This window comes from Talpa occidentalis, unplaced genomic scaffold, assembly GCF_014898055.3.
Source record: "Talpa occidentalis isolate TD23 unplaced genomic scaffold, MPIMG_talOcc4v2.1 talOcc4.6, whole genome shotgun sequence".
NCBI classification, from domain to species: Eukaryota; Metazoa; Chordata; class Mammalia; order Eulipotyphla; family Talpidae; genus Talpa; species Talpa occidentalis.
In genome coordinates this window covers 48,036,001-48,051,972 of record NW_023604972.1, presented here as the reverse complement: position 1 = coordinate 48,051,972, position 15,972 = coordinate 48,036,001, and the positions used below count along the sequence as shown (strand labels likewise).

Below are 15,972 nucleotides of genomic sequence, written 5' to 3'. Positions count from 1 at the left end.
AATATTATTTATTAAGACTTGTCCGGTATCAGGCCATGTGCCAAATTCACATTTTCTTTACAATAATCATTGTTACAATGAGGATACACTTTTAGTTCCTACATTACAGAGTAGGTCATTGTGGTTTAGAAAATTCAATATAATTATTGTGTAATCTATAATACTGAATAAGAAGTAAATCTGGAACTTGAATCTACTTACTATCTACCTCTAGCTTATGATATGTTCTTAACCACTGAACTACAGTAAATCCTCTCCTGTCAGGATCATACTTCTCTTCCCGTTAGTAATTTTATCATTACTTGTCCATTGAGCCTCCCAAATAGAAATATATGAATATTATTCAACAATTATTTCTCCTAAATTACTCAAATCACTCTTTTCCCATGGTTCATTCTGCCATTTCTTTATTCCAGCCTTTGATTATCTATTGTCTGAAATGTTACCAGGCCTATTAGTTGACCTCCCTATCTCCTATCTCACCTCCCAGGTCTACAGACACAAACTTAACCCCACATCCTGCTGCAAGTGTACTCCTTCATGCTTTTCTGATTAATCATTTATCTAAATTCTTTTAGGTGACACAGTGGTTAGAGTCTCAGTTCTATCAAGTGATCACCAGCCACTGTCACCTGAGTTGGATTCCTGGCCAGGGAGTTAACCTGCATGGTACAGCAGACCTCTCCTGTCTTTCCTGCTGTTTCTGAAAGCAGTATATTTCAGTAGATCTGCCTGTTCTGCTCCCCACTCTGTCTCTGGTGAATCTTCTCACTCCTGCATCTCCGGGCTGTACCCCAAGCTCTTGTATGCATAAATAAATAAATCTTTAAAAAAATAATTAATTAACAGGGTAATTATTTTTGTCTTTAAGGAATTTTTAAATATAAAATACATATATTATGAAGTAGAAGTGTTTTCATAAATTAATGGCTCACATTTAAAATAAAATTAAATAGGTATATCATTGGAAAAATGTACTTGTCATATGAAGTACTGAATAATTAATAAAAAAAATACCCTTCAAACATTTTTTGTAACCTAATTGCACACATTTACTCAATGTTTTGTCTAGGCTAAATGCACAGAATGTCACAGTAATTTAATACAAGAGTACTGTGGAAAAGATATAAATAAAAATGTGTGGGGCCTCCCTGGTAGCACAAGGGGTTGAGACACACCCTATGAAGCAATCCTTAGCCACTGCAGCATGAGTTCAATCCCCAGGCAGGAAGCAACCCACATGACGTAGCAGGACCTCTCCTGTCTCGCCTGCTGCTACCCTCAGCAGTGTATTTCAGTCAATCTGCCTATTCTGTTCCTGACTCTGTCTCTGGCGAATCCTCTCACCACCCCCCCACCTCTGACCTGTATCCCAGTTTCTTGTATGCATAAATAAATAAATCTTTTAAAAAAATAAAAAATAAAATGTGCATATTTATGTGCATGTATATATAAACATATAGATATATGTACTCTACCTTATATATGAAATTCAGAGGCATTCATAAAATAATATTTGATTCTTGAATTATATCAGATTACTTTTAGCTTAATATGAAATTTAAAAAATATATAAATCTAAATAATATCTGTCAACAGCATCTGACCCACTGAACCACTGAAAGCTTTAAAGGAGGTACATTTTCAAGAATTTTTATTCTTTGAGTACTAGGTACATGAACTTTTAATTTTCATTTAACATCCCTCCCTCCCAGCACATAGCACTGGGACTGCGCGTGTGAGCAGTAGGCTTGTGGGAGTGGTAAGGATACATATACTAAGCAAGTAATCCTGTAACTTGAGCCTTTATAGTATTTGGGTGGGGGCCCATGAATATAGAAATCTGTTTTCCAAAGTGATATGCTCTAGAGAAGAATAAAATCAAGTCTTAATGGAGAGAACTAATAGATGAATTTTGCAATTAGGTGACCAGAGGGAGAAAAAGGAAAACGAGAGTAATAAACAATTACACTACATAACATTTGAAACTTTAAAATAAAATCTATGAGTGTGGGAAAGTAAATCTAATCTCCATTCTAATTTCTTAGCTTCATTTAAAGAAAATTACCCAGGAATGTTGCTATGGAATGAGTCCCTCAAGCCTTATTAAGCTATGCATGTTAGCTATGTCAGTTCTAAAACTGTATTGAAATTTTTCTAATATTGACTCTCAATAAGATGAAACAGAGAGAAAACCAATGTGCCTCTGGATGAAGTTCTCCATTTACTTTGCACTCACATTATATAGAGAAATTGTAACACACAGGAAATAGCCATCCCCTTCTAAAGTTCAGACCTAAAATTCACATATAATTTTTGCTGACAGCAAATTAGTATGGATTCAAATCTTATGAATATTATATATTTTATAGGACTACTTTTTAAAAAAAATCTATTCATTTAGTAAATGGCTTTTAAATAAGCATGATACTAATAATTAAATCTTTCTAAAATATATTGTATTCTGGTGTAATTTGCTGTAAATCCATTTGGAATTTGCTGTAACACAAGACAAGAAAATTGGAAATTAATCCTTAAATGTCACCCTTGATATAATGCTATATTCTGTTGATATAACAATACCACAAATTCAAAGATCCCAACAAATGTTCCTATGTTATCGCTGAGGTTACAAAGCTATCATACTGACAAGAGTCTAGTTTCCAAATCAGTGACCATTTAGCCAGCATTAAGTGTTAACTATTTATCATAAACAATAAAAGGTAAGTTTTGAGCCTTTTATAGGTAAAAAAAAAATCACAATGCTATAACTAAAGATCATTTGAAGCAACAATGCAAGAAAATACATTCACAGCAGACCCATCTTATCTTTGCCAAGCCAAACTCATCAACTGACTTGGCAGATGTATGCATGGACCCCTACAGACTTTCTTGTTGTATCTTTAATAGTAATTTTTGCCCCTTCTAAGGCAAACCCTTTCCTGGTGCTCAGAATCCTGTCTTACCTTTAAGGATCCTTCTCCAGTAAGTATTCCTTTCTGTTGTTTCATGCCACCCAGTTTGTAGTTATTTGCTGTAATAGTCATGGATAATTACTATATCTTCTTATTTAAGCTTTCTGTAGCATATGACATAAGAATCATTTTCTTCAATTTTTTTCTTTCACTTTTATAGCACTGCTCTCACCTGATTTCTTTCTTATTTGTAATTTTCAAAATCATTAGCAGATTCTTTCACACATTCCAGGTCTCTAAGTGCTGCAGTGTCTTAAGGCTATGTCAAAAAATTCATTCTTCTTACTTATATGCTCTGTCTAGTCCATTTTGTAAGTCTATGACTTTACATACGATTTGGATATTGGTAACTTTCAGATTTATATTTTAGCCAACTTTAAACTTAAATTACAAATCAATATATGTAAATGACCAAATAATTTCTCTACTAAGGTAAGAACTATTTCATTATTGATTCCTAAAATAAGCATTCCTCAAGTGTTTCCTTATCACATTAAATGGCACCATCATCAATCTATTTGTTTCGAGACAAAAACCGAGAAGCAGTCCTGATTTCCACATCTTTAATATTCCAGACCCAATCCATCAGCCTCCAAAACAGTCACAATTCAGTAACTTTCCTCTATATCAACTACTACCATTCTACTGTAAAAATTTCATCTTTTGCATGTTGCCTTTTCTATTTGTCTCTGCTCTAACCCTCCTTCCCACATCTCCCACCTTACACAGCAGCAGTGATATCAATAATTCCAAAGTGTAAACCAGATCAGGTCATGTCTCTGCTTAAAATCATCAACTTTCTCTTCCAATGATAGAATAATATAAAATAAAAATTAGAGAACAAAATAAAAAAAAATCTTACAATCTGTATGAATAGACAGATAATAGTCTGGCTGCTGACTTCCCCTCTGATCTTGTCTATCCCTAAACTCTCCTTCAATATCCATATTTTAACCACTCTGGTCTTCTTACCATCTCTTGAATATGTTATGATAGTTGTTATGAGTTTTCATTTGAGGTTCCTTATTCTTAATATGTCTTTCCCTGTGAAAAATTCAATTGTTTATGGTGTCTCTCCCCCAAAATTCCACTGCTATTTCTTGAAGTTCTGATGTTATTGCCTCAAAGTCACTTTCTTATAAAAGGTAGCAACAGATAGCACCTATTAGAGTTGCGATTATTTGATCTACTTTTGTTTTGTAATTTCTTTTCTGAGTCTATATACTATAAACCCTTAAATGCAAAGCAAATCATCACACTCCCTTAACAACAGTCATAATAAAAAGACCAGAAGCAACAAGAGTTAGTGAGGATGTGGAGAAAAAAGGAAGTCTGATACACTATCGGTATGAACAATATTTTAATGCTATGAAAGTTGACTTCCACCCCCATTATCGATGGAATTTTTTCTTGGCAATTTTTTAATTACTTTATTTTTTTAAATCAAGTACAATTTCCCTATTGTACTTATTGTTAACTTTTTGATAGTATGGATTTCTTCCCTCACGTGTGGTCACTGTAGCTCTCGCACCACCAAAGCACGCATAATCCTCCACTAGGGTAAATATTTTTTCAAAAATAAAACTGTTGCCAAACACAATGAATACTTTTTCAGTCTATATCTTGCTTAAAGACTGATAATCATTTGCTCCTTCTTGAAAGTCCTGGTCATGGATAAGGAACTGTGAACCACATCTTTCCGCCTTTGCCCCCCACCTTTCTAATTTTTACTATTAAGAATCAGATGATTTAGAGACTTTTCTGTTTGTGTTCACAAGGTCTTCTCCAGAGTCTACTCTCTGCCCCAATTCCAATCTTCTCTCTTCTAAGTTTCACCCAGACAGTTCCAAGAAACCTTCTCTGACTTCAAGTCCAAGTTAAATCTACTCAAACTATATGACCAAGATATGGTTTTTTTTTCTCTGTCTCTGAGGGACTTTGAAGATTTTGTCTTCAGTGTGAAATTGCGAAGGCCTGATAGTGAGGAAAATCCCAACTGTTTCATTTTTGTTGGTTTGGGTTTTTTTTTTTTTATTGAGAGAGGACTTCAGTAAAACAGACCACTTAATACACATTAGTCTCCTGTTTCAAATTTTTCAGCACACTAAATCTGGTTATTTCTCTCATTATTTTTCCTGTTAGTTTTTACCTTTTTTAATTCTTGATTTGAAACATTTTAAGATTTATAGGAGACTATTATTAGTAATATTACATTAACAAAAGGTCAAAGTCAATATTTAGCCAAAATAATATTAACAACTTTACATATTTGATCTAGCACAGAATTTAATAAAGAGCACGTGCTCCTTGAGTGAGTCAAAATCATGGCTCTCTATTTTGTACTTTATATTCCATCTCCCAAGGTAGAACCAAAGAACAACTATAGGAATATCTTCAAAAGTTAACATGAAATCAAGTAGGCACATAGTAGGTGGTCAAACTTTCCATAATGCACTAATACAGAAGCTTTCAATAATGCACTAATACAAAGTCATAAGTAACAACCAGTGGGCCAAATATAGTCATATTCTCAATAAAAGGTGTGAAAATCCTATTTTTTATCATTTAGCTTCTAGAGATGGAATGGGAATAAAAATTTTCCACATATAGCCTCGTAATAAGAATAGGAATTCTTATTCTTATAATATTCATATAGTCTTATATTTAATATACATATAAATAAGAGCTAGAATAAATCCCTCATGGATGGCATTTCAAACATTATTATTTATATATTTTTAGTTGTTAGATAAAATGTACTCACACTCAATTTTCCATTACGGTTGTCTTCTTCTCTCACTTCCAGAGCCTTCAGAAAATTATCTTGCAGATCTTTACCAGTACTTGTTAATGTTCTATAAAAATAAGGTCTTCAGTTATAATACATTAAAATATATATATTAAAAACTCAAAATCTAACAGCCATATTTCATTATTCCCAGAAATAATTTCCTTATAACACAAAAACCATCCACACATACTACATATGATCACTATAAACTACACACAATTATAACAACCTACTATTTCTACTCCCCAATTTGATTTCAATTAATGAATGTTTATGAATAATTAGAACCAAATATATAAATAACATACATGATCATATCAATACTCATGCCAGATACAGTAAATCTCATTCATGACCATTTCTTCACTTTATTACACCATAAAAATTCAATATAAATATACACTCATTACCCACAATTTTAAATTGTCTATAATTGAAATATAATTTATTTAATATATGAAAATTAAAATACTAGAACTCTAACTCGATTCAGCTACTAGAATAGTAAATTAACTTTAGTTTGATGAATGAGCTAATCTAGAAAAGAAAGGTAACTAGATGAAATCATTTTTGTCAGATGTAAGGACTAAAAATTTAAAAGGGGTTACAAAATAAGCTCTGGGGACATAATGTACAGCATGGTATCTGCAGTTAATAATACTGTACTGTATATTCAAAGGTTACAAAGAGAGTATATCTTAAAAGTTTTCATCACAAGAAAAATAACCTATAACCATATGTGGTAATGGATATTAACTAGACTTTTTTGTGGTGGTCATTTGGAATATATACATGCATTGCCTTATTATGATAAACTTGAAACTTACAATGTTAGATGTGAATTATAATGCAAAAATTAAAATTAAAAAAAATATTTAAAAAAGAATTCAAGACAAATTACTTTTTCTGGAGGTAAATTTAAAGACAATTTATCACAAAGATCTCAATTAAACAATATTGAACCACATAATGAAAAGTGAGTTAAAGTCTGATTTGTAAGACAATAACCGTTTTTTCATATAGTCATTTCCTACATATTCAATGCACATTTTTATTATATTTGCACTATGTAGCAGAAACTATTCCAGCACAAATACAAACAAGATAAAACTCCAGCTCTCAAGTTGCCTGTGGTTTCACAGTAGTAAACAGATACATAAATATTAGAAAGTCATTCCATGTTATAGTTCTAATAGAATTCATAACTACCCTACCTATTAAAGGGAAAGTCACTTTATCATAAGGAATCTTAAGCTTAAAAGTAATTACTGAGCTAAATGCAAAAAGATGAGATGCCATTAGCCAGTTTGGGGGGTAGGGTGGAAGAGGGAGAGAGTTATCAGTAACTATAAAGGAATAAAATAATTTAAATATAAAACTACAAAGAGCCTTTGGGTGACTGAAAAGCAGTCAGAAAGTAAATGCAGGAAAGGAGGGATAAATGCAGGAAAGGAGGGATAAAGGAGGGATAAATTTTAATAGTAATAAAGCTAATATTTTTATAGATAAATTATTGCAAATATTTAGTTAAGTCTACACAGACAATAAGAGCAGCAGATCCTACATACAGACCCAGGCAGTTAACATAAGTGGTGGCAATGGGCATCCTTATCTTATTCCTAATTTTAAGGGAAAAACTTCATTTTTTACCACTAAGTATTATATTGACTGTTAGTATGTTTTATATATAGGCTTCATTATACTGAGGTAAGTTCCTTCTACTCCCATCTTGTTTAGAATTTTAATCGTAAATGAGGGCTGAATCTTATTAAATGCTTTCTCTGCATCTATTGACAATATCTTTTTTTTTTTTTTTTTACATTTGCTTTGGTCAAAAAGATGTGTTACATAATTGATTTAAGTATATTGACCCATCCTTGCATCCCTGGCATAAATCCCACTTGATGATGACGCAGAGTCCTTGTAACAAACTGTTGAATACAATTTTCTACTATTTTGTTGAAGATAGTTACATAAGTGTTCATCAAAGACAATTATTTTATTTCTTAATTTTTTCTCATGCTGTTTTTGTCTGGTTTCAGTATTAGGGTAATGTTGGCATCACAAAGTGTGTTGGGGAGCATTTCTTCTTGTATTTTTTAAAATAATTTGAGCATTTTTTAAAGAATTTTTTAAAGGTTTGATAAAATTTATTTGTAAAGCCATCTGTTTCTGGAGTTTTGTTTTTGGAACATTTTTTATTAGTTTCAATTTCCACACTGGTGATCAGTTTGTTCAATTTATCTAATTCTTCCTGAGTTACATAGTAGACTATATTGAGGTAGAAATTAACCCTTTTCTTCAATATTAAATTTGTTAGCATATAGTTGTTCATAGTAATCTCTCATGGTCCTTTGTATTTTTTTGCTATCTATGGTGATTTATTCTTTCATTTGTGATTGTTTATCAATGTTTTCTCTATTTTCTCTTTTTTTTTTGTTAGTCTAACTATAGGGACCTTTATTTTGTTTATCTTATTGAAAAAACAGCTCTTAATTTCATCAATTTTTTACAGTCTTTAATATTTATTTCATTTCTTTTCACTCAGTTTTTATTATTTTGTTTTTTCTACTAACTGTGGGTCTTGTTTGCTCCTTGTTTTAGGTTGCTTTAGGTGTATTATTAGATTGTTTATTTGTGATTTTTTTCTTGCTTCATAATGTGGGCCTGTATTGAAATTATCTTGCCCTGTAAGGGCATATTTGCTATATCTCATGGATTCTGGTAGTTTTATCATCAATTTAATTAATCTCAAAGTAAACTTCTGCTTCAATTCTTTTATTCAATTACTATCAGGCTGTATATTCTTTAGTCTCCATGAATTCATAGTTTTTCCTATTTTTTCTTATATTTAATTTATATGGCATTATGATCAGAAAAAGCAGTAGTTATAATTTTTATTTGCCATCTTAACAATTGACTTGTGCCCAATATATGCTCTATTCTTACTAGTGTTCCATGTATACTTGAAAAAAAATGCAATCATTTGGGGGTAGAATGTTCCATAGATCTCTGTTAAATTTACTGGTTCTTACTACTGATTTAATACTACTGTTTCCTTATTTACTATTTATCTAGTAGATTTTTTGTTGTGTGTAGAGATATTTGAGTCTCCTGGTATTACTGTGTTATTACTCTGGACTATTTTTCTGTCCTGCTCCTTAGCGCCAATGGGTCGGGTTTCTTTCAGGGAATTTTTGATCTGGCATTGTGTAGTGTGTACTTCCTTTTTCTTTTTTTTAATAATTTTTATGTGTTGTAATAGGGATAGATTTTCAGACTAGTTTCATTATATATGTTGAAGTAATTTGAGAACTAAGTGTAGCAGATTTTATAAAAGAGGACTAGTGTAGAGCACAAAAGTTTACATCTAATAGACAGAATTCGAACTTCCCACTGTGCTGTGTCAGAGTTTTGTGGTGGGTAGCCCCAGCCCTCCTTCTATATCCACCTATTAGTTTTAGAGTCTCTTACCAGGTCTTCTGTTCATTTCCATTACAGGCTATTTTTAAGCACTAGGTGTAGCAATGGACGTGGATTATAGTTGCTATGAGGTTACAGATCAGTACTTGTTCTCTTTAGCACCACAAAGCCTAGTCCTGGGATGTTTGTTCCTGTTATTGGTAGGTACTTGAGTTCTAATTTGTTCAAGTCTTTGTTTTGGTTTTAGCCCTGGGCTGGCAGTGGTAGGTGTTTGGGATAGGTCGGCTTGGGCTTCTAGTAACAAAATCTAAAAGGATAAGCAGGTCCTATTACCTGTTTCTCCCTGACAAATCAGGTTCTAGCTGGTCTACATTAAGAGGTCCAAAGCAATAGTCCTCACTCTATACTTTTACCCTGGCAGCTCTCCAACAATGCACCCTCCATTCTCGGTGCCAACTCACCCACATCCTTACCTAGTACAATGCTGGGTCTCAGGAGCCCACTTGCTGGTGTGTGCCCAAATCAAAAATGTAGGGGGCTTTGCCCAGAAGCCACTCCACCCTCTGATGTTATTATCACTTTAAACAAAGTTCACTTAAAATTTACCCTACCCGTTTCTGTTGGACTACAAATCCTAGGATGTGCTGTGGTCTCCATATGCCACATATGAGTGAAATCATATAGCTTTCTCCACCTGACTTTTTTCACAAAACATAAAAACACTCTAGGGCCAGCCACGTTATAGCAAATAGCTGGATTTTATCATTTTATAGCTGAGAAGTATTCCCTTGTATATTAATGCCATATTTTCTTTATTCATTCATCTGTCAAAGGGTACTGATTTTATTTTGAGCTCTTGGCTGTTGTACATGAAGCTGCAATAAAAACGGGTGGTATATACATCTCTTCGAATTACTTTAGTTATTTTATTTTGTGGGGAGAGAGTAAATAAACAGAAGTGGGATAAATGGATCATATGGAATTTCTATTTTTATTTTTCTTAGAAATCTCAAAACTATAGGGTTCCCTTCTCTACACATCCTCTGAAACATTTATTGTTTCTGGTTTTTGTAATATGGGACATCCTCACAGGTGGAATCTACCCCCAAAACACAAAAACATTAATTGGAATCTTGCAGTCCTATGTTTAGTGCAGCACTATTTACAATAAACAAGATATATACAGGAACACCTAACTGCTCCAAAACAGATAAATGGATCAAGATATGTTATATACACATAATGGAATACTACAGGCAGCTTGCATTCAATCCCCGTCAGGGAGGAGATCCATGTGGCACAGCAGACCTCTCCTGGCTTGCCTACTGCTCCCCTCAGCAGTGCATTTCAGTCAATCTGCCTGTTCTGGTCTCCACTCTGTCTCTGGTGAGTCCTCTCAACCCCCCATACCTCTGACCTGTGCCCCAGTTCTTGTATGCATAAATAAATAAATCTTTAAGAAAGTTGTTTTATAAATAGGTAACAGAAATAAAATCTATAATCCCTAGGCTATTTTCAGCAATAAATTATCAATTGTCACTTGATGTTATATTTGAGAAACTGAAATATTTCAAAAGGAGAAATATTGGAAAAGAAAGTTAATGCACAGTGTTGTAAGGAATTCTTAAAACTTTAACATACATTACTCTTACTTAACTAGGTTTATTTAACAGTCAGTGACCTGGGAAACCTTGCTTAAATAAATATTACAAAAGGAGTTATTTCCTCAAGAAGTGAAATAGGTCTATTACAAAATCATACGTTGTAAGTTTTATAAAGGCAAATACTCCATCTTTATTGTTTACACTGCACTACACTTTCAGAATGGGGTGAAAGTTATATGGATGAGTTCTTTTTTACCAACCATGCTTAATCATTAACTAAAATATTTATATAATTCTACATGAATGACTCAAAATATATTCTTAATCCTCAAAATTAGACTATAGGTTTATGATTTAATTATGTTGTTCATATACTGTACATATTCATATTACTAGAATTAACACTTAAGAAAATAAATAACAGAAGTGATGTGACAATGTATGGACCCTAGAAACCATTGGAAAACTGCTAAAATAGAAACTTATTTTCTTAAGCATTTACCTATTTAAAAGATTAGTCTTTAGTAAACATTTACGACTTATTAATCACCTGGAATTTTAAATGTGTAATTGGGAGTATTCTAATAAGCAAGGTTTGATTAATCTGTAAGATGTATTCCAACAGTTACTGAATAATTGTTATATCACATCTGAGATTATACTTATTTTAATAGCAATACTTTTTACTGAATGGAAAGTCTTTATATTATTTTTTTGCTAGGTATTTTGCAAACACAATTATCCTCAAATGAAGTCTTAAAAGAGGATATGTTTATGTCCACTTTAGAGTAACTTGATTATAATCAGCTAGAACTCATTTTTTAAACTAGATATCACTGATTCCAAGGTTTTGTTCTTTTTATATTATTATTCCCAATAATATTTCACATATATTTATAAAATATAATATTTACATAATATTTATATATTTTCACATATAAAAGTAATGAGAAATTCACAGGGAAAGAAACCTAAATTAGTAGTGGAGGAGGGAGGTGAAACATGAAACCTTCATTTGGAAGTGCCCCTGGGGGATCAGATTCTGGTCTTGAGACCTCTATGGAAAACTAATCAGTGATAATCATTATACCAGTCAAGACTGGAATTCTGACCAACCATTCTGTTCAGAGGTAATTTTAATTTTCTTCAAAAACCAGTGAACTCTGAAATAGTCTACATTTTATATTTCTATAATTTACATTCAACTTATTAGCACTTATTTGATCAAAATATGCAGTTCAAATTCTCCCTAATTCTGTTTTACAATTATGTTTTTGTATATCCAATTTGGAAAAAAATTAATGGAGACTAAAGTAAAAAATTGTGGGTGAATAAAAATGTGCTGTTAAAACACTACAATATTATTTAACAAAACACTTTTTGGAGAGGGAATGGAGTTTGGTGGTGATGTACCAGTGTGTGGGTGCCGAAGCACTGGTGGAGGGGTGAATGAAGCCTGTGAACAAGTTGAGGTGTGAGATTGTACGACTACAATTATATAGTTACGTTAGTGGATGGCAAATCAATAGCATTTATTTGAAATAAAGAAATACTTATCTATGAAAAAGCAGTTTTCAGAAATAGATTTATCTCCCATAAGTTTACTGACAGAACTTTGAGTGGATGGCCTATACAAAGTAAATGACTTTTTTCACAACTCTGGAGATTAGAAGTCTGAAGTGAGGGTACCAGTACAGTCTGGTTTGGTGATCATTCTCTTTCAGGCTTGGAGATGACGGCTGCCTTCCCACTATGTCTGCATGAGGTAGAAAGAGCAACAGCAAGCTCCCCAATGTCTCCTCTTATAAAGACATTCATCCAATCATGAGAGCCCCACACCCTCATAATTTCATGCAAATCTAATTACCTTTCAAAGTCCTGTCTCCAAACAGCATCACATCTGGGGTTACTCTTTTAAAAAAAATGATTTATTTATTTATGCATGCAAGAACTGGGGAACAGGCCACAGGTGTGGGGGTTGAGAGGATTGACCACAGGCTCAGTGGGGAGCAGAATAGGCAGATCTACTGAAATACACTGCTGAGGGGAGCAATGGGTGAGTCAGGAGAGGTCTGCTGCACCATGTGGGTAGCTCCCTGGCCAGGGATCAAACTTGTGCTGCAGACAGCTTCATAGTGCTGTGACTTAACCCCTTGCACCACTAGGGAGGCCCCTGGGGTTACTTTTTTAACATAGGTGGGAGGCCCCTGAGGTTACTCTTTTAACATACACTTCAACACAGTTATTTAGGCCCACAGTTCATTCCTTCTCACTTTAAACTCATTTTTCTCTTGTTTTATTTTCTCGGTTTACTGACTTGCTTGGCACATCACCACTTCTGTAGAACTGGGAACTATTATTAGAAGTTGTCTTTTTCTTTTTAGATATTGATGAACTGGTTTAATCAATTAATTAATTAAGTAATTTAGTTTTGCTGAGGCAATACTGGTTTACAGCACTACTTTTGAGTCAGAGGTAAACAATAAGCTTCTTCAGACTGGTGTTACCACACCACACCCACCACCAAAAATCAGCCAGGGTCAAGTTTTATTTTATCTTATGGGATAAAGTAACAAGATTTCACTTCATCAAATATGCTAGATTAAATTATGAAGTCATAATTTGTTCCTTTTCAGCTCTCTTTAGCAAGATGCAAAGATTTTAGGCCAGAGGACTTTAGGCCAAAAGGATGCAAATGACATAGATCATGGGCATTTGACTCAAATAGAATGGAGAAAATCTTCCTGTTTCTGATCTTGAATATGAATTTATATGAAAATAAGATTATTTTGACCTTGATATTTGTGAAAGGTAATAAGCATATTTAAAGACAATATATGGTCTCCCCGGTGGCGCAGCAGTTGAGAGCTGGGTTGTGAAGGTGCCCGCAGCCTCTGCAGCACGGGTTCACTCCCCGGCATCTGGGCGAAGGTCCCACATGGCGCACAGATCTCTCCTGCAGCCCGCTGCTCCCCTCAGCAATATACTTTGTCACTCTGCCTCTTCTACTCTCTGCTCTGGCTCTAGTGAATTCTCTCACCCTCCCGGCCTCTGACTGTACCCAGTGCTTGTATAAATAAATAATTAAATCTTAAAAAAAAAATAAAGACAGTATAATACTTAAATGTAGTTAATAAATTATAACAAAGCTAATCCCTGTAACTCACCACCTAGCCCAAAAATAGATGACTGGATCAAAAAGATGTCATATATATACACAATGGAATACTATTCAGCAATCAAAAAAGATAAACTAATGCCATTCACAGCAACATGGATGAAGCTAGAAGGAATTATGCTCAGTGAAATAAGTCAGAAGGAAAAAGAAAAATATTGGATGGTTTCACTTATATAGCAGGAATATAGGAGTACCAAATAAGACTTCAAGGGGAAAAAATAATAACAATACAAAACAAAACAAAAACAAACAGACAATTATAAACCAGAGACATCCTGCAGGGAAGAGGGAGGGAGAGGAATCAGAGGAGGGAGACAGGAGCACAGGGGACTGTGGTGATGGTGCGCCGGTGCATTGGTAGAGGAAATTCTATGGGGACAACACCTGAGGGGAAAAAAGCCAACCATTGTTTAAAAAGGAACAATGATGTAAAATATATATAAATAAATATTTTTTTTTTAAAAAGCAATGTCTGGGGCCTCCCTGGTGGCCTCCCTGGGGCCTCCATAGTGGGGTTAAGCACCGCACTATGAGGCAGTCCACAGCCTCTTCAGTATGAGTTCTATCCCCGGCCAGCCAGGCAGCAACCCACATGGCGCAGCAGACCTCTCCTGTCTTGCCCGCTGCTCCCCTCAACAGTGTACTTCATCAGTCTGCCTGTTCTGTTCCCTGCTCTCACATCCGCCCCACCCTACCCCCATCTCTGGCCTGTACCCCAGCTCTTGTATGCATAAATAAATTCTTAAAAAAAAATAAAAAGAGCAATGTCTACAGTCCAGAACCCCTTCTCAGTCCTCCCTGCATACAAAATCTATCACCCTACTTAACACACAGCAAAGATAACCACTTTCTCATTTGTATAATGTTCACTTCCATGCTTTTTTCTTACCTTAGTATTCAACTTTCATGATCATTACTTCCTTTGATAAGCATGTGCTCTCAAACAATACACTTTCATTTGCCTATTTTGGGACTTTTTATAAATGAAATAAAGAAGTACATATTTTCAAAATACTGTTTCCATCTGTAATAATTTTGTGTTCCACACATGTTGATACAAGGGGCTCTACCTCATTTTGACTGAATTCTCTTATCTAATATTCAACTTATTTTATCATTTCTATAATTACAGACCTCAGAGTTTTTTTCATTTGGGTCTATTATAAATATGCTGCTAGAATTCCCTGTATGTGTATCCTATGTAAAAATTTCTCTACGATCTATAGCTAACAATGGAATAGCTGTGATATAGGATATTTGTATTTCAACTTTACAAATTAATGCCACTTGTTTCAAAGATGGTTGAAGCAATCTACACTCCCCACTACCCAGTCATGAAAGTACCTTGTGTGCCACATTATTTGAAACACTTTGTATTTTAGAACGCTTTAAAATTAAATGACTCAGTATGTTAGTACTAGTAGCTCATCATTCTTTTAATCTGCATTTCCCTGATTATTTTTATCTTTGTATGTGTATTTTTATGTCTGAATCGTATGCCTTCTGAACATTATATGAATACCAGAAATTGTATAGAAGGAAAAAGCACCCAGTGAGCAATTTCAAATCTTCCCCTTTGAGCAATTCAATATGAGAGTACACATTTAACATCTGTGGGATTCTTTTTTAAAGATCTAAGAAGGAAAAAATAGTGACCCTAAACCCAACGTGAGGTTTTTGAGTCTCATGTCTTTTCTTGGAAGCTATTCTTTTTTTTTTCTTTAAAGATTTATTTATTTATGCATACAAGAGCTGGGGTACAGGCCAGAGATGCGGGGTGTAAGAGGATTCACCAGAGACAGAGTGGGGAACAGAACAGGCAGACTGACCGAAGTACAGTGCTGAGGGGAGCAGCAGGAGAGACTGGAGAGGTCTGCTGTGCCATGTGGTTTGCTGCCTGGCTAGCTGGGATGGAACTCATGCTGCAGAGGCTGCGGATTGCTTGATAGGGCGTTGCTTAACCCCTTGCGCCACCAGGGAGGCCCTGGATGCTATTCTTGA

At 34.2% G+C, this 15,972-nt stretch overlaps 1 protein-coding gene across 1 annotated transcript in view; it reads right to left on the bottom strand.

The window, feature by feature from the left end:
• Window positions 1–15,972, bottom strand: part of CFAP299 (cilia and flagella associated protein 299) — a 520,438-nt gene that overhangs the window by 339,307 nt on the left and 165,159 nt on the right. Inside the window, exon 3 of the mRNA XM_054687872.1 lies at window positions 5,740–5,830. Coding sequence (XP_054543847.1) covers window positions 5,740–5,830 — 91 coding nt within the window. The remainder of the gene's footprint in view (window positions 1–5,739; window positions 5,831–15,972) is intronic.